The sequence below is a fragment of the Notechis scutatus genome, chromosome 2 (assembly GCF_049901735.1).
Source record: "Notechis scutatus isolate UNSWTSFEM ecotype Mainland chromosome 2, rNotScu1.2, whole genome shotgun sequence".
NCBI classification, from domain to species: Eukaryota; Metazoa; Chordata; class Lepidosauria; order Squamata; family Elapidae; genus Notechis; species Notechis scutatus.
Window position 1 is genome coordinate 129,399,425 of NC_142010.1, and position 25,316 is coordinate 129,424,740.

Genomic DNA, 25,316 nt, shown 5'->3' on the forward strand with positions numbered 1-25,316 from the left:
ATACAAACTGCCAAAACAGACAGGCTCCATTACAGTCCCAGCATAAATTGGAGAAGATCATCCTACTTGTTTAATGTCAAACAAAAGGAATTGTCAGAAGACCTGTACTAGGGGGAGGAGGAGTGGGGCGGGGGGGCGGGGAAGAAGCCTACAATTTGAGGCCATTCTTTGTATTTCATTGCACATGATAGAAATGTGCAGTGTAGGTAACTGATAGAAAGGAAAGGAAGCAATACATCAAGAATAATCAGGATTAGATATATTTTAATAAATTTGGGCCAAGTGACTAGAAATCAAAGAGGAGAGGAGAAAAAAAGGGAAGTAAAAGAATATAAAATGTTATAATTTTAAAATTATAATCTATTTCTATTATAATCTTAAAGAATAATGATGGCATGCCCTATGTGTTTCAGAATCCACCTTAAGTCAAATCTCATTGAAAACAACAATGGGCCAATAATCAATGGGCTTGAATTAAAGTAATATGAATGCAGTGGTGCAAGAGAATATCGACTACAGGCTAAGAATATCAAAAGAAGCCTCTTTCAAGTGTGATTTTTAAAGGAATGGGCTGATGAATTTTGAAAAGGAAAGATAAAGCAAAAAATAATGTATTTAAAATAAAGAAAATCTTTTGCCTGTCTGTAGTGTGCTCGCAATTTTTTTCTTTTTCACAAAACTTTCTTGGGATTAGAGATGTCGATAAGATTGTCTGTCAGATATACAGTATTTCTTTTTAAGCTATATTAATTATCTCTTATGAAAACTATATCCTGTTTTATGATTGATAGGTGGCCCTCCTCAAAGGGATGACCTCACTATGTTGGCTTCTCTTGCTTATCAGAAGTAGAAAAGAAAATCACTATGTTTATTTAGAGCTTGATTTTGCCATACTAAAGCAGCAACGTTCTTCTCTCAACCAACTACAGCTGTCTTGAAAACCAGTTCTTTGGGACTTCCGGTTTGAGCTTCTTCGGCGACAGACCAAAACCGTGACTCTGCGCGGTTTTGATCTGTGCTCGCCGCTGGAGCGCCCAGAGCCGGCTGGTTTCGGGGCTAAGCCACCCCATAGAGATGGTGAAGAAGGGGGAGACTGCCTGCAGGGCTGAGGAGAGCCACATCTCTCCTCCTCAGCTGGCCATTACTCCCTTTCCCGAAGGCGGTTGCAGTGGTGGTCAGAAATGGCCACCACAAAGAAGAACTTGACCAGAAAAGAATGTGCAGGAGGAAGATAAGAAGAGAAAGTTTTGGTTAACTGGGTCAAACAGCAAAAGCAACAAATAAGGTACCCTGGAATTTAAGCTATTAAAAAAACAAAAACACTGTTCCCAAAGAAGATTTCTAAGCAGCAAAGGAGAGAGAAAAGGGAAAGGATTTGGTTTTTTCCCCCTCCTCTTCCTATACTGACAGCTAAGAGACTAAAGCAAGGAATTGGAAAAAAAATCCACTTTGACATTAATAGGCATTTAATGCTGAAAATAAAAAGTCATAGGGATAATAAAGATTTCTGGATAATTAAAAAATTTTGAAAACAGGAAAGGAGAGAAAAAGAATAAAAGGCAGGATCTGGAAGGGAGGAGACTGCCTGGAATTAAAAAGAACTTACAGCAAAATCTCAACAAGACTTTCAAAAGATACATCTTAACTGAAACATCGCAACAAAATAGTAAAACCCCAGGAAGATAAAGTGAAAAAAGAAATAAGAAGAAACAGCTTGGGACTATTTGGATTATTTGGTGATCTCTGGATTCTTGGTTACTGCATTTGAATGACTAAAATCAATTGGGTGGTTGTTTAAAAGTGTTTAAAATGGCTCCTCTTTTAGAAGACTTGAAAATGGAACTTAAAAAGTACAAAGAAGATGCACAAGAAGGGGGAGGTTCTTTTGGCTTCGTATTTCAGTTCTTGGAAATGGAGATTTGGAACTATGAGAAACAACAAGAAATGCCTGCAGAACAAGAAGATTGGGACAAAGAAGAAGCCATCTTTAATGAACAAGTAATCTCAGGTGGGGGGGAAAAAGGAAAGGGGGGAAAGAGAATGGAAAGTTTAAGATTGGGAAAAACAACCCCAAAAAAGAATAGAGTGAAAAATAAGTATAAAATCAGAAAGCAACAGAAGAGGGAAATGCAGAAGAGAGTATTAGAAGTAGAGAGACAAGGGGGTAAAAAGGGGAGGGAGAAGAAGAGAGGGAAGAAAGAAAGGAAAAGAAGTTATAAAGGACAGAAACAAAATATAGAGAAACAGGGCCTATTTAGAGATAATGGGTGAAAATCTAATTGAAAAAGGGATTCTGCAAAGGTACATAAGACAGTATTGTTATATTAGAAATAGAAATAATTTCAGAAAATATGAAACAATGTATGATTAAAATGTTTGATAAAATAGTTATTGTAACTTAGTGGAATGCTTGTCAATAAATAAATGTAACAAAATGAATATAAAACATATGTGAAGAGAAATAAGGGAAAAATTAAGTACGGAGATTATACGTGTCTTTAAGGAAGTATGATATTTAATTGAAAAGAAATGTTAAAGATGTTAAGACTTTAATGAATATTAATGATAGAACTGAATTGGAATGGAATGAGGGTTTTAATTACATATATTTACAATCCTTTTTTTAAAGAGTATAGTGTGTATTATAAGAATGTACCAAGCAGAATTCGATTGGAAGTTATGCATTATGTATTATATTGAATGTCATAACCTTAAGGTATATATTGAAGTTTAAATAAAAGTTGAATGGATAAAATTAAAAGATATAAAGGTGTCATACTCCAATTAGTAACTACAGGAGAAAATTTGTCTAATGAGAAAAGATAATATGAAATTGAAACAGAACAGACAAAAGTATAAATATAATGATTTGAATTGAGATAATCAAAATAAAATTGAGAAAATTAAAAGAGGGGAAAAACTATATAGAAAATGCAGAATAGTAATAAGATATGGAATAGAACACAAAAATGAGCATGAAATTGAGTTTGTGTCTGTAGAAAGAAGTGTAACCCGGGACCGTGCTATTTTCAAAAAAGATGTTTTACTTGTATTTTGTGTGTGTGAAAACCCAAATAAAACTTTATTAAAAAAAAAAAAGAAAACCAGTTCTTTGTTGCTACTGAACATTTCATTAGTCAGATAAAGAACAGGGCTCCTGGACAGTGACTTTCATTACACAAACAGCTTGAGAAGAGAGATAAATTCACACACATTCAATTTTGTAGCTACTTAGGCGGTTTGTCGGCTAAGCCGCGAGCGGCAGGGATTTGCGAAGCTGCGCGATCCCTGCCGCGCTAGTCGTTTTGGGGCTCCGACCCAGCCGGGTACGGGAGCTGAAGCTCAGCCCTGCAGGGGCAGCTGAAGGTAGGGGGATCCGGAGAAGGGTTTGGGGTGTTGCAGACTCCCTCCTGGCCGGCAGAACTCCCTTTTCCCAGGACGGTGCAGTGGCGAAGTCTGTAATGGCCGCCACAAAAAGCTGGCAGCCGGGTAAGAATGCGCAGGAGGAAGTGGAGAAAGTGATTGAGAGGAGAAAGTTTTTCTTGGCTCCTAGGACTCTAAGACATATCTAATAAAATTCCTGAAAAGTATGATTTTCTGAATATACCTGCCAGAAGAGGAAAAAGCTGCTGTTTGAAGGTGCTGAAAGGATAGCCTTTCCTCTTTTCCTACGGAATAAATAACTGGATATTAAGAAACCTATTTCTTTTAGGTGAAAATTGGTTTTAAGCGATGAGTGGGAAGAGAGAGGATTAAAAAGAAAACATTTGTATGCTAAGACTTTGTTGGAGCAGATGCCTTAAGGATTTGAGACTAGAATATATTGCAATAAGATTTAAACAGATTTGGACTTTCTTTCTCTTGGATTGATATTACCCCAGAAGGAGAAAGTGAGAACTCTGCCTTGGTTTGGACTGACTGATAATTTTGGGACTGTTTTATTTTTTTTATTTTCTTTGAATATTCTGGTTGTTGTAAGAAGAAAGAAGGGGAAAAGAAAAGAAAAGATTTATAATGGCTCTTTCTGTTGAGGAACTAAGAAAAGAATATGAACAAGCAAAAAAAATGGTAAAGATGGTGTGGAAGAAGCTTTCCTTTTCTTAGAAATGGCGCTTATTAATTATCAACAAACATTACAACAGATGAAGACAGCAGAAGAACAAGAAAGAAAGAAAGGAGCCATTTTTAATGAATCTCAGAACTTGATCCAGAAAGAAGGAAGAGAGAAAGAAAAAGAAAAGAAGAGAAAAGAAGAAAATTAAAGGACTTAAGGATTTAAGATCTAAAAAACATTTAAGAAAGGGAAAAATAAGGTGCAAAACCAATATGATGATAGTAAACAAAAGGGAAAAGGAATACGACAGAGAAGGGAAGCTGGCAAGGCAGAGGCTAGAAGAAGGGGGGTAGAAAGGTTTGTTGGGAGAAGAAAGAAAGGGAAAAGGTGGAGAAAAGCTACAATGTTTTGAAATTAAATGAAAAAAAGAAATTTTTTTGGATAATGGATAAAGTATAAATTTTTTTAAAAAAAAGATTTTGCAAGGTACATAAGATGAGATGGTAGTATTGTAATGATTTAAGAGTTGATAAGAGATTAAAATGTTAAAATGTTTAAAAATGATTGGCTTTAAAACCTAATAATAGGGGAGGTTTAGAATATTGTTTTAATTAAAGAGTTTAATAAGACTATGGTACTGATGTTATTATAAAATTTTTATTATAGTATCTTTTTTTTAATATTTGGATTTATTGTCTAATTATGTACTTAATTATGTTGATGTATTAGTTAGATAGAATGTACCAAGCAAAATAGGATTGGGTATTAGATATTATTTTAAAGATTAATTTGATTAACTTAGGGGGAGATAGAAAGGCATCATACTCTGATTAATGATTTCAGGAGAAACTTATTTTCTTTTTTTTTTATAAGGAATGAGACAAAGGGATGATAAAAATGGACAAAAGATATAAATATAATGATTCAAATTAAGATGATTAATTAAGATAGAAGTAAGAAGTGTGAAATATGTGGGGAAGTTAATATAGAAGGCTTAGAATGGTAAATAAAATAAGTAATGATATGTAAGATGAGCATGAATATAATTGAAGTCCATGAAGAGAGAGATACCTGGGTCCAAGTTACTTTCCAAAAGATTTTTTTTTTATGTTTTGTGTGTTGTGTGTATATGTCTTTTGGGGGAGAATTAGTTAAAAATTGTAGAAATATAGATTGAGAATAATGGTAACTAAGTCAGAAAGAAACAGATGAAATAATAATAATGATATTGAATAAGAGTAAAGAGAAGTAAAGAGAAATTGAATAAGAGGTTTTGGTATGTTGTATGGAAATGGTTTAAAACAGAATTATAATTTATCTGACTTGTTAAATTGACAATGAAAAAGGTTTAAACATGTAATGAATAATGACAATTTGTGTGTTTTAAAAATTAATAAAACTTGTTTTAAAAAAATTAAAAAAAAAAAAAATTTTGTAGCTACTAAGATTGTTGAATGAGCAGGGACAAAAACAGCCAGGGAAGTGATTGAAGCCTGGGAAACACGCCCCTAGCAAATCAACACAAGTGCTGATTTAACACCAGCCTATCAAGTATTTAGAAGGTGAGGGCTGTGCAGCACAAGCAAACAGTTTACAGCTTAAAAACCAACCATCAGCACTCCTGATCAACATCTAAAAAGCCACATAAAACAGGCACCATATAAATACAGCACACACTTTGCTAGGAAAAAGTTCCCTGAGGATGGGCTCCAGCATGAGTTCAAAAGCTCAGAAGACAAAACCTCTGGTCTCACTGGCTGATCTAGATCAGATCCTGCAACATGTATGTATATTCATCTTCATTTGTAATAAATTCATGAGTTTTTTCATAATAACAACTGAATGACAATTTGGTGCTAAAATTATACAGCTCTAGTCCATATGGAATTTTGTCTTGAGTATCTGATGGGGTAATCCACACAAATACTGTCATAAGGAGCAAAGCAACAGTGAAAGAATGCAAAGAATAATTGAGATGATTATTGCACATTGCATCTTATTCTTAAATAATAGTCTGTGTATTTTTTTTCATCGTGTCATGACTTTTTAAAATTACATTATCTCATGGCAGGAATTTAAATATTGTAAGCAGACCTCAGAAAGCATTATTAAAAAGTAGCTGTCATTATAGTAGCTCTTCAAAAATGCTCTGTGAATTAGTGCTAATTTTTAATTCTGTTCATAAGAATAGCTGTCTTATATCCAAATAAAAACCAATTTGATACCCCTCGAAGCCTGGATATAGCAAGAACGGATAACAAAGAGAGGTAGCTAGGCAAAGAATAAACACTTCTGTCAGTTCTATCTGTTGGAAATTGTACAATAATTTAGTACAACATTTATTATATGAATGCACATGAATTGAAATGCAGAGCATTCCAAACTCTTGGTCTAAATGGATGAATATCTGCTTTGCTTTCTTCTTCATGGTATTCCATTCCATTCCTCTAATTCCAATAACCTTTAAATTGGCAAAACAGAGCATCATAGGGCAATAGTTTTTGAACCAAATACTTCAAAACTTACAGAATGCATCCAATGTCCAAAACCCATGATTACCGTGAAATTAAAATTCAGCAAGTTTTATAAAATATGCTATGATATAAACATTATCATAAATAGTATATGACAACATACAAAATGTCATAAAACACATCCTGTGCTGATGGTTGACTGTGCTACACAGTTCAACATGGGCTGTTTTCAATGGAATGGGACAACTTGCCACGTCCATCTCACCCCAGACATCCACAGTGAGTCGGTCACGTAAAGTTGTCCTAGACCCATTTTCAAGGCAAATAGATCTCTGAATGTATCCTGAATTTTAAGAACTTTTCAAGTATATTAGAAACTCTGCTATTATTTAAGGCACTGAGGGGTTTGATGTTTCTGAAACAGTGACCCAATGGATCACAGTTTGTCTAATTCTAGTCTATTTTTTGACTTCACATGTTGTTCATCCAGCCTCCTACAAAAGAAATAGGGATTGTCTCCCATTAAAGGCCAACGTGGTGCCATATTAAAGTATTAGCTTAGGGAGACTGAAGAGTTAATCCATGGTCAATCATAGACACTTACTGAGTGACTTTGGACTAGCCATGCTCACTTAGACCAGCCTTTCTCACAGGGTTGCTACACAGGAAAATCAGTGGGAATGCTATGTATTAAAATATACTTTGAATTTCAGAGATTCAAGATGCACATCTCCTAAAACTCCATATACCATGTTGCAAAGATATTAGTTTCCCAATTGGGGACTTATCTATCTGTAAGCACTAGAGAAAAGCTGAACTTTTCTCCTTATCTGAAAACAAACAAATTTGTCAGGAGCAATGACTGATTATTTTTTATGCCTTTGCAGTATTTCATAAGGTACTTTGTTTAGTTCTCTAGCTAAAATAGGACTTCGGGTTTATTGTTCATACACAGAGCCTCTTATTAATAATCCAAAAAAGTCAGTGGCTGCTCTCGTTTCCCCCCTGTCATTAAGCTCTAGAGATCTTGTTGCTGGGATGTGTGTGTTTAGATTAGCCATTTATTATGCTTTATTTCAGTGTTGAGCTTCTGTTTTAAGTCTATCTATATCAATGACCTTGACTGAGAGGTAGAGGACAGTAAGATGTATGTTAAAGAAGCCTTCCACTCTGATGCTCTTCAAATATATTAATACTATGTCTCCTTTTACCCCTAGCCATCATAGCGAAGCCAGATTGATGGGGGGAGATGTAAGGTTTAAGGCCATTTGTTTCTTGTTCTGTTCTTTCCCTGTTTCACTTTTTGAGAAAGAACACAACAGGGAATAAATGGCATTAAACCCTACATGAAAGCCAAGACTTATCTAGTTCTATCAAGGTTTGAATTGTTTACATTGACTGATGGTGACATTTTCTGTGTACAAATGCGGTGGGCTCTAAATGTAATTGACAATAAGATAGATAGATAGATAGATAGATAGATAGATAGATAGATAGATAGATAGATAGATAGATAGATATAGATGGAGAGATAATTGCTAGATTGTGAAAGAAATGTCAAGAGATGGGCTAACATGCACAATCTCACTTCCTCCCAAACAGGGAGTGGACATAGTTGAACTGGGGAAAATTGCTTTTCATGTACAAAGATTCAATGCACCTCCAGATAACATACAACAGGAAAAACCTGCAAATGACACTGGCCTATAAAGAAATGCAGCCTAATTCTCAATATCGTGGCTTGCTATGTTTTTCTTTTAAAAAATGTTATAAGTGAAACTGAATAAAAAATTAGAATTAGAATACTTTATTGGCCAAGCGTGATTGGACACACATGGTATCTGTCTTTGGTGCATAAGCTTTCAGTCTACATAAAAGGTATAAGTGATAAATTATATATAACGTACAGGAATATATATGGACTAGACACTCCCTCACTTATTGAAGTGATCATTAAGTGGAACATCATGTGATTACACCAGACTTACAACATCTGTTCCACTGTGGTCATTAAGCAAATCACCTGTGATTATTAAGTGTACTCTTACAATTAACTTAACACCACAACTTACAATTTACTGTCAGCATCTCTACTGACTTTGCTTGTTGGAAGCCAGATGTGAAGCTCTCAAATGGAGATCATTCAACTGTAGACCCTATGGCTGATGTGAATGCATAAAAATCACTAATCAGGAACTACCTCTAAATGTGAATAGCAGCAAAACTGAAAATAAGGGCAGCTCTCTATCTATGAATGGCTATCTGCCAAGGGCCCAGACAGATGAAAGCAAAACAATAATAATAATAATACAGTAGAACCTCTCGTCATGACCATAATTCGTTCCATAACTTTGGTCACAACACAATTTGGTCATGACCAAACCTAATTTTGAAAATTTGGCACTTACAAAGAAAATGGCACAGAAGGGGAAATCGGCCACAAAAAAAGAAATGTGAATTTTTTGGTTGGAACCCGATTTGGTCGTGGTCAGAAGCGTTCGTGACTAGAGGTTCTATGTATACTGATTTGAGATTTAAGTTAATTTCAATTAACCAATACAAGTGCTGCAAATACATTGAAAATTCCCTTGTTCTCACAGATTAAAAATTATAGGGTGACTCAAAGAAAGATGGATGGGTAGGAAACTATTCTCAGGCCATATATTTGTAAAGGATATAATCAAAATATTCAAGAAACAAAATATATAGTGCTAACTGGAAAGTCACTGTCATGCATGTCAACTGAACAACTTCTGGACTAATGATAAAGCATGGTCTAGTAGACCAGGGGTGTCAAACTCACGGCCCGCGGGTTGGCTGTGTCATGTGCTGGCCCAGCCCCCATTCAGTTTAGCAAAGGCGGGGGAAAGTTCCGATACATCAGTGACGCTGCTGTGATGATACAAGTTTGACACCCCTGTAGTAGACTCTTGAAGGTGTCCAGAAAGAAAATAACAAGGTCTTAATATATAGGTTTTTTTCTTCAGCACTCCTGATAAAACATACTCTCTGGCACACTCTGATTAGTCTCTGGTTTGTTCTGCCACGTTGATCTGTGCAGTATGAATCCTGTCAACAGTATAAAAATCCTATGCTTTGCCAACTCATTGAACATTTTCTGGAGAAAAGCTTTTGGGAGGAATTCCATTCTCTTAGCTAACTCTAGCTTATTTGCCAATAGAAAATAAGCACCAAGTGTGGGTATTGGCTTGACTTATCACCTCACTATGTCATAGTGCAAGAAACATAGGCTGAATTTTAAAAAAAGACATGGCCCAGTGAGGTTTAATAAATTAAGACAAATAGCTCTGTACAATTTCACCCACCATTCCATTTGGGGAAAAAATTCATAAGTTTATAACTTCTCCAGGCTTCAAATCTAATTTTAAGAATTAGGTTGAGGAAAAGAACTACATCATCTAAAGAAAATCTTTAAATAAGAGCACTTTTAATGATCTTGGTCTCCCAGAACGTATGTATGCCAAAATTGTATGTTCCACTCCCATTTCTCAACTACAACATACATACTCATCCAGTACTATTTCTCTCTCTCTCTCTCTCTCTCTGTCCCTCTGTCCCTCTGTCCGTCCCTCCCTCCCTCTCTTAGAATGAGTTGGCCAGACCATGACAAACTTGCTGATACTGTGAGTAACTTCTTAAGACACTGTAAATTATGATGAGATGAGATACTGACCAAGCAAAGATTCCACAATCATTTCAATGGTAAATCTGGATAAGCCTAATGAGTTTTGGAGAACAGGAATATTGAAACTAAACTGGGTTAGAGTTATTTTTCTTTATAGAATCTGTGCAAAAGCTGATGACTGTATAAAACAGATGTGTCCAACCCGTGAACCATGGGATACATGCAGCCCTAGACAGCTAATAGGGCAGCCTCAGAAGAGTTGTCCCAAAACATTTTCCATGGTCATGTGGCCAGCATGGCTATATGTCAAAGGGTGCATGGAACACTGTTACCTTCTCAACAAAGTGGCACCTATTAATCTACTTGCTTTTGCCTGCTTTTGAATTGCTAGGTGGGCAGGAGCTGGGGCAGGAATGGGAGCTCACCCCATTGCATGCTGCTCAGATCTTAAACCCAGGTTGTCAGCTCCAGCTGACAAGTTCAGCATCTTTAACCACTGAGCTATTGCACCTTCCTATTATTTATATACATTAACTATATTATATATTGTATATGTGTCCAACACAATTCCTTTTTACTCAATATAACTCAGAAAGCCCAAAGGTTGAACAACAATGGTATAAAGCATTTAATTTTTTTCCTATTCTGAGAGACTTATTTTCTGGGTAAAGAAAAAAAAATTGGCCTATTTCTCTTGGAAACACATCATCTTTCTCCATTTCAAGTTAAAGGAAGCATATATCAAACTGACAATGTATCTGAAGCACTTATAACTTACTGTGTAATACTAATGTTAGTTCATACATAGAGTAGGTGGATGAACAGACCCACAAAAACCAACTTTGCCTAGGATTTCCATGGTTATAGGTTTTAGAAAACTGTCTGCATGTTTACACCTAAATTTCTTCTATCTATCCTCCTCTGCAAAATGAGAATATTTTCTTCACCAAATCCCCTTCTCTGCCAAATAACAGTGTATGTATAAACTTCCCATGCAATGAAACATTTTTAAAATCTTTTTCAGAGGTACATCAAACAACATGCTCCAAAATGGAGGTCTTTCTTGATAGGAATACACTGAGTATTCCTGCTATTTTTTCCCGCCTAAGAAAATCCTTATATACTTGTTAAAACACAGCTACTGAAGATGGTGCTTGGGGATCAAAGAAATTCTCTCCTCAGCATGGGGTCTTTTAAGCTGTGAAATCTTACTTTCCCTGACAAAACACTGACTTTGAGATGAAGAATGAAAACCAGAAGCCTCCGAGACTAAAGAAAGAGGTCAGGGTGGGGAAAGCAAGCATAAACACCAATATAAACCTTTTTAATATCAATTATTATTATGTAATGGCACAAGGGAGCAACTTTACTCAGAATCAGGCTATTCTTTTATGGCATGATCTATCTGAATAAATAGGATAATACAAGGAATGGGCAAATCAGTCTAAATCCATTCAGTATTAGGATGCTACATTCTATCGAAAGTTCAGTACATTGGTGAAAAAAATTATCAGTAATTATTATAATCTATATATTTTATATGAATATTTGTCTATTACACTCTGGCTTGTATTTATGGTTCCTTTATAGATGCATATTTTATTTTCAGGTCCGAAATAGTGGGACTTGTAGGGATGTGTATATGATAATAAACAATCTTTTATAAATGAATATACGGTACAGGTAGTCCTTGACTTATGACCACAATTGAGCCCAAAATTTCCATTGCTAAGCAAGACAGTTGTTAAGTGAGTTTTGCCCCATTTAAAAACTTTTATTGCTACAATTGTGAGAATCACTAAAGGTGTTCGGTTAACAACAGAGGTGGTATTCAGCAGGTTGTGACCAGATCTGGAGAACCAGTAGTGGAAATTTGAGTAGTTCGGAGAACCGGCAAATACCACCCCTGGCCCCGCCCCCATCTATTCTCTGAGTCCCAGCTGATTGGCTGGATCTTCTTTTGTTGCCCTGCACAAGAGAACAGAGCTGGAAAGCGGGTTAGTGGGGTGGGGAAGGAATGGGAATTTTACAGTAACCTTCCCCCAGGAATGGGGAGGGAATGGGGATTTTACAGTAACCTTCCCCCAGGAATGGGGAGGGAATGGGGATTTTACAGTATCCTTCCCCTGCCACGCCCACCAAGCCATGCCTACCACGCCACGGCCACAGAACCAGTAGTAAAAAAATTTGAATCCCACCACTGGTTAACAACACAGTTATTAAGTGAATCTGGCTTCCCCATTGATTTTGCTTGACAGTAAGTTGCAAAAGGGGATCACATGACCCCTGGGAGCCTGCAACCATTATAACTATGACCCAGTTACCAGGCATCCAAATTCTGAACACATGAACACGGGAATGCTGCAACAGTGTGAAAAACGGTCATGAGTCACTTTTTTTTTCAGTTGTAACTTTGAATGGTCACTAAACAAATAATTTTAGGTCAAGGACTACCTGTATACCACTTTTGAACTAAACATCATTGCAAAGTGATTGCTAGCAGATTTCACAAATTACATAGGCATTCATGTGGTGAAAGCTTTTGCATTGGAGGTGATGGTTTTATTTAGGTTTTAAGTTATATTGTGCAAACACAAACATGCCTTAGAGTAGTAGTTCTTAACTGGTGTGCCATGACACATAGCCATGACTTGGCTTATTACTAGTGGGGCACAAGATTTTGTGTGCATACTATTTCCACCCCCCCATTTTTTGTATTATAGCAATAGCAATAGCGCTTAGGCTTATGTACTGCTTTACAGTGCTTTACAGTCCACTCTAAGCAGTTTATGTCATCAGCACATTGCCCCCAGCAATGGGTCCTCATTTTATCGACTTCTGAAGGATGGAAGGTTAAGTCAATTTTGAGACAGTGAGGATCAAACTCCTACCACTGAGCTGAATTATCCTGCAATACTGCATTCTAACCACCATGGCTCCTGTTAATGTTGATTCTATATAACTGTATAATCAGTAGTGTTTTTCTTTCACTCCATGACTAAGCGAATAGGTGGAATAAAACAAACTGTACAGTGAGTGGGAGATCAACCAGGTTCTTGATGTGCCTAGCTGACAATTTTGTCATATAAAAGGTAGAGGAGGGAACTGGAGGGACAGCTATAGGGGACTTAATTCTCACTAATAGAGATGAAATGTTGAGGAAGTAGAAGTTATAGGAACTTTGGCAGAAATTGATCATGTCATACTTGAATTCACCATAATGCAATTACTACAGGACTGCAGAAAAAAACAATTGCTACCAACCTGCCTTCCACTGAGGACCTGTACACTGCATGAGTCAAAAAGAGGGCTGTGAAAATATTTACAGACCCCTCACATCCTGGACATAAACTGTTTCAACTCCTACCCTGAAAACGATGCTATACACAGCACTGCACACCAGAACAACTAAACCAGTGGTGGGATTTAAATTTTTTTATTACCAGTTCTGTGGGTGTGGCTTGGTAGGCGTGGCAGAGGAAGGATACTGTAAAATCTCCAGTCAGAGGTGGTATTTGCCGGTTCTCCGAACTACTCAAAATTTCCACTACCGGTTCTCCAGAACTGGTCAGAACCTGCTGAATACCACCTCTGAACTAGACACAAGAACAGTTTTTTCCTGAGCGCCATCACTCTGCTAAACAAATAATTCCCTCAACACTGTCAAACTATTCACTAAGTCTGCATTACTATTAATCCTCCCATCCTTCCTTTCACCCATCTCCTCCCACTTCTGTCTGTATGACTGTAACCTTGCTGCTTGTATCCTTAAAACTTGGTAGTTTTAAATTTCTGGGAACTTATATCTCGGAGGACCTCTCATGGACTATGAATGCTAACATGCTTGTGAAGAAAGCACAGAAGAGGCTGTACTTCCTGAGAATGCTCAGGAAGATAAATCTATCTCAGCATCTACTTCTGTCCTACTACCACAACACCATTAAGAATGTCTTGACATATGGCATTCTTGCATGGTATGGGAACAGCTCTGTAGCGGGAAAAAAGCTCTACAGAGAATTATTAAAACTGCCCACTATATCATCGGGCTAACAATTAAAACTCAGACCACACATTTTCTGAACAGTTTTTATCCCAGAGCTATAATTGTACTTAACAATGACCTTAAGGACCACCATCAGTGAGCTGTTGGACAGTGTTACTTTGTCTGTTGCGTGGATGCTTGTGTGTTTTTAGGGGGTGGGGAATTTTGGCGGGTGGGGGTGCGTTTGGGGATTGTCATGTGTGTGTGCGTGTTGGGTCTGGTCTCTAGGTGTTATGTGAATTTCGTTGTATGTGTATACTGTGTATATTCGTACAATGACAATAAAGTATTATTATTATTAATGATTTTATTGACTGTTTCCTAGTATGATTTGATTGCCTATGACTATTATTAAGTGTTGTACCTTATGATTCTTGACTCTTGACGAATGGATCTTAGTCTTTAAGAGAGCTGATTTCAACAAACCGAGAGAGAGATTAAGAAGGACTCCTGCTTGGCAAGCCCTGAACAATGAGATAATGAAGGCCCACGCAAAAACAATACGACAGATACAGAAAATAAAAGATACCTGATGACACTGGTAGGGCTGCAAAAAGAGCTCTCTCATGAACTGAGGGACTAAAAGGTCAAATTAAAAAAAAAAGAAAACAGAAAGAGGGGAACACACTAAAACTGAATACCAGCGAGTCTGAATCTGCAAGGAGGGACTCAGGAAAGTTAGGGCCCAGAATGAACTAAGACTGGCAACTTATGCCAAAAATTATTTAAAAAGGGTTTTCTTTCAATATGTAAGGAACAAGAAAGAAAGTGAAGGAAACGACAGATCCACTAATGGGAACAGATGGCAAGAAGGAGACAGGCAGCAGGGAGAAAGCAGAATTGCTTAGTTCTTTCTTTGCATTTGTTTTTATGCAAAAGGAAGAAATAGCCCAACCTATCAAAAGCAGCACTAAGGGAGATAAACAGGTAGACAAGTCAAAATAGGCAAGGAATTAGTAAGACAATACCTATCCACCTTCAAATCACGTACAAATCACGTGGACCAGATGATTTACATCCCAGGATTCTGAAAGAGCTGGCAGATTCAGAAGTAATCTTGGAGCCACTGAATGTAAAGTTCCTGTAGCATAATAGAAAAGAGCTGAAGTGGTTCTAATTTACAAAAAAGGGGGAGGGGGAATAGATCCAGGAAATTTTAGGCCAAATAGCTTGACATCAATATCTGGGAAAATCCTGGAAAAGATAATCAAGCAGTGGATTTGTGAGCACCTAGAAATGAACAAGCTTTTTACTAGACATCAGTAAGGGCACTGGTGGGAAATTTTTTTTTACTACCGGCTTGGTGGATGTGGCAGGGGAAGGATACTGTAAAATCTCCAGTCAGGGGTGGTATTTGGTGGTTCTCCGAATGACTCAAAATTTCTGCTACCAGTTCTACAGAACTGGTCAGAACCTGTTGAATGCCACCTCTGAGTAAAGGTTTGTTAAAAGCATATCATGGCAGACAAATTGTATTGTCTATTTTGATAAAGATCAGAGACATGTTGTGGACATGCCATAGTAAATGTGGACTTTAGTAAGGTGTCAACGTCTGAGACAGCGCGTCGTTCAAATTTGCCACAATGCGCTGTTTCAGAGTTGACTGCAAATTTCAAAGTTCTGTCTTGGACCCCGTACTCTTCAACATCTTCATAAATGGTCTAAATGGGATAGAAGGGGAACTCTTCAAATTTGCAGTCAACACCAAGCTAGGGGAAGGGGAATAGACTTTAGAATATAGACTCGCAATTCAGAAGAATCTTGACACAATAATAATGGGCCCTATCCAATAAGATGCAGTTCATTGGTGAGATACGTAAGGTCTTCACTTAGGCAGGAAAAACCAAATGTGTAGGTTTAGAGTAGGCTGGTACCTGGCTAAACAGTAGTAACTATGAGAAGGACATAAGTGTCTTAGTGGACTTATTATTTGTGACACAGCAGTGTGCTGCAGCTGCCAAAACAGCCAATGCAATCCTAGGCTGCATCAACAGAGGGATAGCATCAAGATCACAAGAAGCGATAGTATCACTTTATACTGCACTAGTGAAGCTTAACTTGGAATATTGCATCCAGTTCAGGTCACCACAATTCCGAAAAGATGCTGGGAGCCTAGAAAGCCTGCAGAACAGAGCAACAAAGATGATCAGGAACCTGAAGATTAAACCCTACGATAAACAATTAAGGGAGTTATATTTTCTAGCCCAAGGATGTCAAACTCAATTTCATTGAGGGCCGCATCAGGGTTGTGTTTGACCTCAGGGGGCTGGGGTGGGCGTGGCCATGGTGGGAGTGGGTGGAGGTGTGGCCAGGGTGGGAGGGGCTATCACTCTTATCGGGAGTGCCTGTGGTGGCCCAAGCACTCAGCCAGTGAAAATGAACTCCTGCAACCCTCTACTAGCAAAAAGGAAGCTCGGGAGGGCCACAAACAGCTTTCCGAGCTCCATTTTCACTGACAGAGACACTGCAGGGCAGTCTTTCACTATTTCCAGGGTGGCCGTACAGGCCTTGAGTTTGACAACCCTGTTCTAGCCTGTCGACAAGAAGAATTATGAGTGACATGATAGCTGTTTTCCAGTACTTGAGGGGCTGTCATAGAGAAGAGGGGATTCACTTATTCTCCCAAACACCAGGGAACGCAATGGGTAGAAGCTTGTTGGTGACCTAGCCTAGAACTAAGGATAAATTTCCTGACATTGAGAACAATTAATCAATGGGACAACTAGCCTCCCTAAGTTGTGGGTGCGCCATCAATGGATATTTTTAAGAATAGACTGGACAACTATTTGACCAGGATGATATAAAGTCTCCTGCCTTGAGCAGGGAGTTGGACTAGAAGATTTCTGAAGCCCCTTCCAGCCCTATGATTCAACATTCTGTGTTTTATGATATATACTGCCAGCAGCCAGTCAACTTGAAGAATATAATAATTGAGAAAAAAAACACTTTTTAAAAAATGAAAACAAATCCTTGCAGGAACATCTCCATCCTTACAAAATCCCTGAGTTTAATTTAAAATCTATTATCAGGCACTTCTTCCTTCTCTCTCTTCAGATCCTGAGATTCTGAGCCAACACCTTGACAAGATAAAACAGATAATTGTTTTAACTTTCCAATGCAGTGGTACCATTACTGCCTGAAGATAAACAAACACAGCCAGAAAGGCAGAAATTGTACATCACGCTTATTCCAATGAAATTTTCTTAATGTTCTCTTTTCTGTTTGAAATCCTCTTAGCCACTTCTTCTGCAGGCACTGCTACTCCCCTTATTTAACAAGATTAAGCTACAGTTTAGCACGCTACCATTTTGCCATCCATCTGTCAAGCACAACCTCAGTGAAAGCAACCAACGGCTATGGTTGTTTCTGAATCACATGAATGGCATTAATAGAGAAGCTACAAAACCCAAGAGCACTCACGCAGGGCATGCACCGTACATGAACAAGGCAGCTTTTTTGATTTTCAAATGCATCTAGAAGGTCAACATCAATAGGACCAAAGAAATATTCACAGCATGTGCACATATACATACACACCAGTGCCAATTGAACCAACCCTATATTGGTAGCAGTGGTGGTATTCTATCGGTTCAGACCGGTTCAACTGAACCGGTAGCTCCGAGGATCATCTGTGAGTGAATTGGTTTGCTCCGATGATCAGCTGCTGTGCCCTCCCACCCACCCTGGCCCTATACTGACTTTGATTTTCTGCTTTTCAACTTTGGCTGCTTTGCGCGGCACAGACAATTGCCGCACGTCAGCTGTTTTACATACAGGGCTTGCAGCAGAAGGTGAGTTGCAAACGTTGCACACATGCAAAGCACACACTCACACGGAACCAGTAGGAAAAAATTTTGAAACCCACCACTGATTGGTAGTCTTTCCATTTTTCAATATCAATAATATTTCCAAACTATGAAGCAGAGATGTTGCCTTCCTGTCAAGATTTCACATGTTACCTCATCCAATTTAAATCCACAGCACCAGGGATTGGATGAGCCTTCGCTGCTGCTGCAAGTTCCTAAATCAAGCATTCCAATCCCGAGCTTGAAGCAAAATAGCTTATTTTGGTCTGACCTCAAAACAAAGACCTTGGAGTGTATATATTTTGTTTCAGGCTTAGAACACTTCAAAGAGCTATTCTGAGGTTGGATTACTTCAAGGTCTATTAGTTTTCTGTAGGAAAAATTCCTACGAAAAGCAACAGTTGAGAGATGGATTCCTTCTCTGTCAGATTGTTTCTTGAGCAAGTCTTCCCAAGGAAGGAGAGGTTTGCAATCTGTACACTTTATTTATTTATTTTGTTTTGTTTATTTGTCAAACATGTACATGATAACAAGTATAGGTGTGGATATAAACATGAACAAAGGAAATAAATACAGATAAATGGGGACAGTAAGAAAGGGACAGTAGGCATGCTGATGCGCTTATGCACGCCCCCTTTAAGAACCTCTTAGGAATGGGGTGAGATCCATGGTACACAGTTTGAGGTTGAAGCTGTGAGGATTTGAGGCTGTAAATGTGGGTATAGTTTATTCCTAAGCTTGACCAAGAAAACATAAATAAAATAACATCTGGAGAAAGATTTGTGACAGCTACATTCAAGCTAATGACTCAAATACTGCATAGAGAGATTCCAGATTCCACTGTTCTCAATCACCATGACCAACAGAAACTGAGAGATAATGGCAGGGGAGCCATGCAACACATTTAAAAGGCACTGGATTGGGGGAAATTAATTTGTACATGCAATCACACAATTTAACAAATTCCAGTTTGAGGCTAGGGCTCTCTTGTGGTTACAACTGAATATGGCTCTAGAAACTGAAAAACCTAGATTTCAGTGAAATTGGACAATTAACCCCAAACTAAACACCACCAGGAAGTAGCAGATAAGTAACTACTTAGTTACTACGAATCCTTAGTTACTACTGAAACAAATATTCCTGCTCTTATTTGTTTGTTCATTTATATCCTGCCTTTCATACAGGAATTCAGAGCAATGTATAGACAGCAATCCTTCCTCCCGCTTTTTCCCATAACAACACCTTGTGCCTTTCATTAAGCAATAGGCCCCACTTTCAGCTTTTGTAAATATTTTCCTCACCTGGGATAGTATCAATTGAAAGGAGAATTAATGGAAGCCAATCTTTAAGGACTTGTGAAAAATAAAGGAATTATGGCAGAAGCAAAATGAAGACAAAATATACTTAGTCCAAATACTATTTTCCCCAAATAATGATGGGAAGTAAAACTTGTGAGCTGTACATGCTGATAGAAAGGAGGGCTAGCATTTAGTGTTACAAATGTTCAGTGGTGAATCCTGAAAAACATCAACTGAGGGGTGAGTGTCTGCATTTCAATATCATATTGAGATGTTCTATCTCGGGTAAATGTGACTGATAATACATTTAAGTTTTGTTGAGAAACTGAGAGCTATGACCTTTCCTTTCCTTTCCTTCTTCCCTTCCCTTCCCTCCCCTCCCCTCTCCTCTCTTTCCTAGGATTGGGCAGGGAAGGTTCTGTGTCATTTCTAGCTTTTCTTAATTATTGTCAAGGCCATTGTTAGAGCTTAAAGATGCTGTCACTGAAGAGAGATACAGAAGAAGGAGGGAGGGAGACAGGCAGGAAGTAAGTTTGAGGCACACATGGCTTTAAGATGTCAGATTGTCCTCCCATTACTAAAATAAATCAAACATAGTTCATATCTAATCCAAGTCAGATTGGGGAACTACTTTCAACTACAACAAAGATATAAAGCCCCTGTTTCATTTAACACACATTCATGAAAGCTTGTGAAATTGAGACAAATCTATTACCTTTGTATTTTGTCACCACTGCTGAATTGATGCTATGAGGCTCTTGGAAAGTGACAGTGAGTGATGTGCTGCTTGTTACCATAAGGCAGATGTTGGTTGGTGCCTCAGGGGCTCCTGCGAACAGAGGAAAAACACTATACTTCATGCGGAACAAATACTTTTCAAACACTGCTCTGGGTCATTGAAGAAATGAGTTGAAGCCATGCAACAAGGGTGAGCTTTCTACTGAAGTCGCTTGTGTTTATAATGAAAACAAGGCATCTATGCTAATGAGACTGTTTGACACCATTGGATTCTCTTGCTCTCTTTGTTTATTTGGGAGAATATAGTGTAAGTATTTCTAATGGCATGTACTTATATAAGTGTAGTAGAAGATTTAGAATATCATCATTTAGAACATCACATTTCCTCAATCACACAGTTCTGCCAAGGGGATAGAATAATAGAAGCGCTAATTAATTTATATTCATATTTAGAATTATTTAGGCACTGATTGTACTGTATGTTTAGATATCATTTATTTTTTAAATTTTAAAAACAAATATAAGCTGTTTTAAATGCAGGTTTGTGAATTTGTTAGACTGGCTTAGCAGTTTAAACTTTCCTGCATGGAAAACACAGACTATTTGTTAAAAGATTTCATATTTTCTGACATTAGCATTGTAAGTGATTTTATTACATCGCAAAACAAGGTGTCCTTCTACTGTTTCAAGCAGGTTCCTTAAGAAGGTCTAATAGCTGTCAACCTTCTTTATGATAAATGTCCATCTCCATGAATAGACAACTAAATAATTCTTCTCTCATCCTGAGCTTCAGAGGTGCTATTCAGCAGATTCTGACCAGTTCCGGAGAACCGGTAATGGAAATTTTGGGTAGTTCGGAGAACCGGCAAATACCACCTCTGACTTGCCCCGCTTCCATCTATTCTCTGCCTCCTGAGTCCCAGCTGATCGGCTGGGTCTTCTTTTGCTGCCCTGAACAGGAGAACAGAGCTGGAAAGCAGGTTAGTGGGGTGGGGAGGGAATGGAGATTTTGCAGTAACCTTCCCCTGCTACACCCACCAAACCACGCCCACAGAACTGGTAGTAATTTTTTTGGAATCCCACCACTGCTGCGCTTGTCTTATTTTAGGAACAGGCAGGTTGCTGTTCTACCTGTAACCCATTTGTCAAACAGGTTATTTGCTCAGCTGAAACACTGAGCAGGAATCCCTGGAAACACAATCTGTTTTATGAATTATTTCTGTTCCACCCATTTCACTCATCCAGGCATTTGTCCCTTGGCTCTTTCTTACTGGAATGTTCAAAGGTGGACTTCATGCGTTTGTAAAGCCGGTATCTCCATTCCCAGGCTTTCAGCTGCTTCTCCTTCTCAGAGCTGTCTGCGCCAAGACTTTCACTCATGACTTGTGCGGACAGGTCATTCACCCGTTGCTGAGCTTCTTGGACTAAGCTGCTCAGATGGACGGATCTGTCTTCCATGCTGACAACTGCTAGGAAGAGGAACTGGGTTAAGTTCTGGAACTTTTCAAAGGGAAATATGGAAGTTAATCAGCTTTGAGGACAGAAGAGTATATATGAAATCACATTTGAGAGTACGTAGGGCAGGCATGTCAAACTCAAGGCTCATGGGGTGCTGAGATCTGGCCTGTGAGGCCACCCTAGAAACAGTGAAGGACCAACCCACATTGCCTCTGCCAGGGAAGACAAAGCTCGGGAGGGCTATGTGCGGCCCTCCCAGCTTCCATTTTCAGCCATTTTCACTGGCAGACGGAGGCTGTCGCGGCTGAAAACGGGGCCTGGGAGCCCATTTTTGCTGGCAGAGTGCTTGGGCTACCACAGGCGCCCCAACATGAATGACATCAAGCTGGCCATGCCCACTCTGCCTCTCTCCCCAAGGTCAAACACAACCCTGATGCGGCTCTCAATGAAATTGAGTTTGACGCCCCTGATATAGGGTATGAGAAATATGGGTACTTTAAAGAGTATTAGCCTGTATACTTGTGGATAAGCCCAGGGACGGAAACCAGTCTGTTTGCAATAACCTGTAAAGATACCATCTACTATTCCAGAGAGAATCAAGTGTCTCTCAGTCAATTCAAATATGGGTAGGTTTTGTTTCAGGACTACGTGCAATGCAGTTGTTAAGTTAAATATCATGGGACCGCAATTTGTAATACTGTTTTAGTGCCAGCTTCTCCATTGATTCTGCTTGTTGGAAGCTGATGGTAAAGCAACAGTGGTAAAACCTGATAGTTGTATCATATCTGACTCTCACTCATGTGACTACCGGAGACACTGTAACAATTGTCATTGTGAGAACAAGCTGTAAAATGACCAGAGGTGGTATTCAGCAGGTTCTGACCGGTTCTGGAGAAACCGGTAGCAGAAATTTTGAGTAGTTCAGAGAACCGGCAAATACCACCTCTGACTGGCCCCACCAACCCCATCTATTCTCTGCCTCCTGAGTCCCAGCTGATCGGCTGGGTCTTCTTTTGTTGCCCTGCACAGAACGGAGCTGGAAAGCAGGTTAGTGGGATGTGGAGGCAATGGAGATTTTACAGTATCCTTCCCCTGCCACAGCCACCAAGCCAGGCCACGCCCACAGAACCGGTAGTAAAAATGTTTGAATCCCACCACTGGTGAGGACAACCTGAATATAGTTGAAAGTAGGACACATAAGATTGGGATTTGTGTCTTCTAGATATATGGTTGACCTTTAACACTTTGCAGTAAGTACTAGCTGGTTTTTTTTTTATGTTGGTAAGGGCTCCTTTAGCATCTACAAATAAGAGCATCTTCTCAGAGATGAATCCCTGGACCTTTGGCTGCAATTCTTTTTTGGTTCTGGTACCCATCAGTAATATGGTTTCTGTAGTAAATTTGATTAGAGGAGTTTTGAGATGATGTTGGGAAAAGTATGAAAGAACCATTAAGAAGAGACTTGAAGTTATGATTGTACAGTCCAGTCCGGGAACAAGTGTGAGAAGGAAACTCAAAATAACTGTGCCTGGTTTGTTTGTTTGTTTGGCCTAGATGGGACAGAGAGAAATTTGGACAGACTTTCAAGATTCCGTGATTATACTTACATTAATAATGTTCCTGGAATCTGTGGTGTTTGTTTCATGATTTGGCCTCCTTTGAAGGGCTGGTCATTTGTTATATTGATATATTGTGCAGTTGTGACCTATAGGAAACTGCAATGTTGTTGCAGCACCCCTAAACAGCTTACTTGCAATTCCTTGGGACTTGGCTGCTTTTAATATTGCACCAAAAAAAGCAGCCACATGATCATTTTAGCACAAGCTATTTCGCCTACATTTTAGCTTTCTGAATAGAATGATTTTTAAAAACAAACAAAAACCACACTGTTTTAAAGAAAATATTAAAATATAGTTGAGTTCATATGCAAGATTACAGCACATAAATGTCATGTGGAAATTGTTCCAAGTATATATTAAACCATTTTTTTCTTTATTTGAGTTGATACATTTCATCTGTAAGATTTTGACCTCACACATTAAATACATTGAAAGCACCTTTATGAAGATAATTCCTTTCCTTAACCTTCTTTGTTCAAATTACTGATTTAGAGACTACTATAATATATTTGACCTGAATATAATCTCCCTAAAGATTTATTAGATTCAGAATTTTAAATTTTCTACATTTTACAATATAATATACTGTATATATTACTTCGTAAAATTGTAACACTGAAGCTTCACTGGTTTTTAAGACTACATTGATGTCATAAATGCATTTTAATGAATTGTATGAATTTTTCAAAGATTCTTTCTCTTCCTCATTTAGCTGTATAAAAGTTTTGTCAAAACAGTGATATGATATGATCAACCTCTTTGTTTATGTTAATATAAATGTATCTGGATTTTATGATTGAATCTATGTTATCAATCAGCGCAAAACAATGTTTTACAGTATTTGGTTCTGGCTTGAAACCAGCCACTGTGTTTATAAACCAGTATTTTTGACTTACTATGTTGTGCAAAACCACCAAATGCTGGTCATTTAGTTATTAACCAAACTTTTGAAAAGATACAGTATATGCAGAATCACTTGGCAGTTATTTAAGCTATAACTGCACCCCACTGTCACCAACAGTTTATGGTAAATGCAAATACCCTTTCATTTCTTATAGAAATGTACTTTAAATACTTCGACAACTTCTTCAACATTTAATTGTATAATTGCAGGGTTTACAGAGCATGTTAAACCATGGTCTATTTTAACTGTAGTCTGTTGAATATTTATTTATTTATTTATTTATTTATTTGATTTGCCAATTGTTTACAAGATAATAAGTATAAGTGTATACATAGTTGTGAATACATGAAATGGGTACATATAAGAAAAATAAAAGAAGAATAAGAGAAACAATAGGACAGGGACGGTAGGCACGTTGGTGCGCTTATGCACGCCCTACAGACCTCTTAGGAAAGGGTGAGGTCAATAGGAGACAGTCTAAGGTTAAAGTTTTTGGGGTTTGGGGAAGAAACTACAGAGTCGGGTAGAGTATTCCAGACATTGACCACTCTATTGCTGAAGTCGTATTTCCTGCAATCAAGTTTGGTGCGGTTAACTTTGAGTTTGTATCTATTGTGTGCTCTTGTGTTGTTATGGTTGAAGCTGAAGTATTCATTGACAGGTAGGACATTGCAATGTATGATTTTATATACCATGCTTAAATCAGACCGAAGACGGCGTAATTCAAGGTTTTCTAGTTCTAGAATTTCAAGTCTGGTGGCATAAGGTATTCTACAACGAGTAGAGGAGTGGAGAACTCTTCTTGTGAAATATTTCTGGACTTTCTCAATTGTGCTAATATCAGATATGTAATGTGGGTTCCAGACTGATGAACTGTATTCGAGTATTGGTCTAGCAAATGTTTTGTATGCTCTGGTTAGTAGTGTGATATTACCAGAGAAAAAGCTACGTAGGATTAGGTTAACAACTCTTAATGCCTTTTTGGCTATGTAGTTGCAGTGGGCTCTAGCACTTAGATCATTAGAGGTGAGTATTCCAAGGTCCTTTACAGAGCTTGGGTCATCAACAAGATCTTGACTATTCAGCTTGTATTTTATTTTCTGATTTTTTGCCAATATGTAAGACAGAGCATGCCTAATATGCTCTAATAAATGGGCTCACATTAGATGTGAAGCCACAAAACACAGTAAATTAACCATACAGGTACAACCATTCATTTAGTGACTGTTTGAAGTTACAACAGCACCAAAAAAGGTGACTTATGAGCGATTTTCACA

At 38.1% G+C, this 25,316-nt stretch overlaps 1 protein-coding gene across 1 annotated transcript in view; it reads right to left on the reverse strand.

Moving 5' to 3' along the window:
- ANKFN1 (ankyrin repeat and fibronectin type III domain containing 1) overlaps window positions 1-25,316 on the reverse strand; it is a 122,748-nt gene that overhangs the window by 66,620 nt on the left and 30,812 nt on the right. The window contains exons 4-5 of the mRNA XM_087956192.1: window positions 21,330-21,524; window positions 20,036-20,149 (exon numbers count right to left, since the gene is read on the reverse strand). Of these exons, the coding sequence (XP_087812318.1) occupies window positions 20,036-20,149; window positions 21,330-21,524 (309 nt within the window). The remainder of the gene's footprint in view (window positions 1-20,035; window positions 20,150-21,329; window positions 21,525-25,316) is intronic.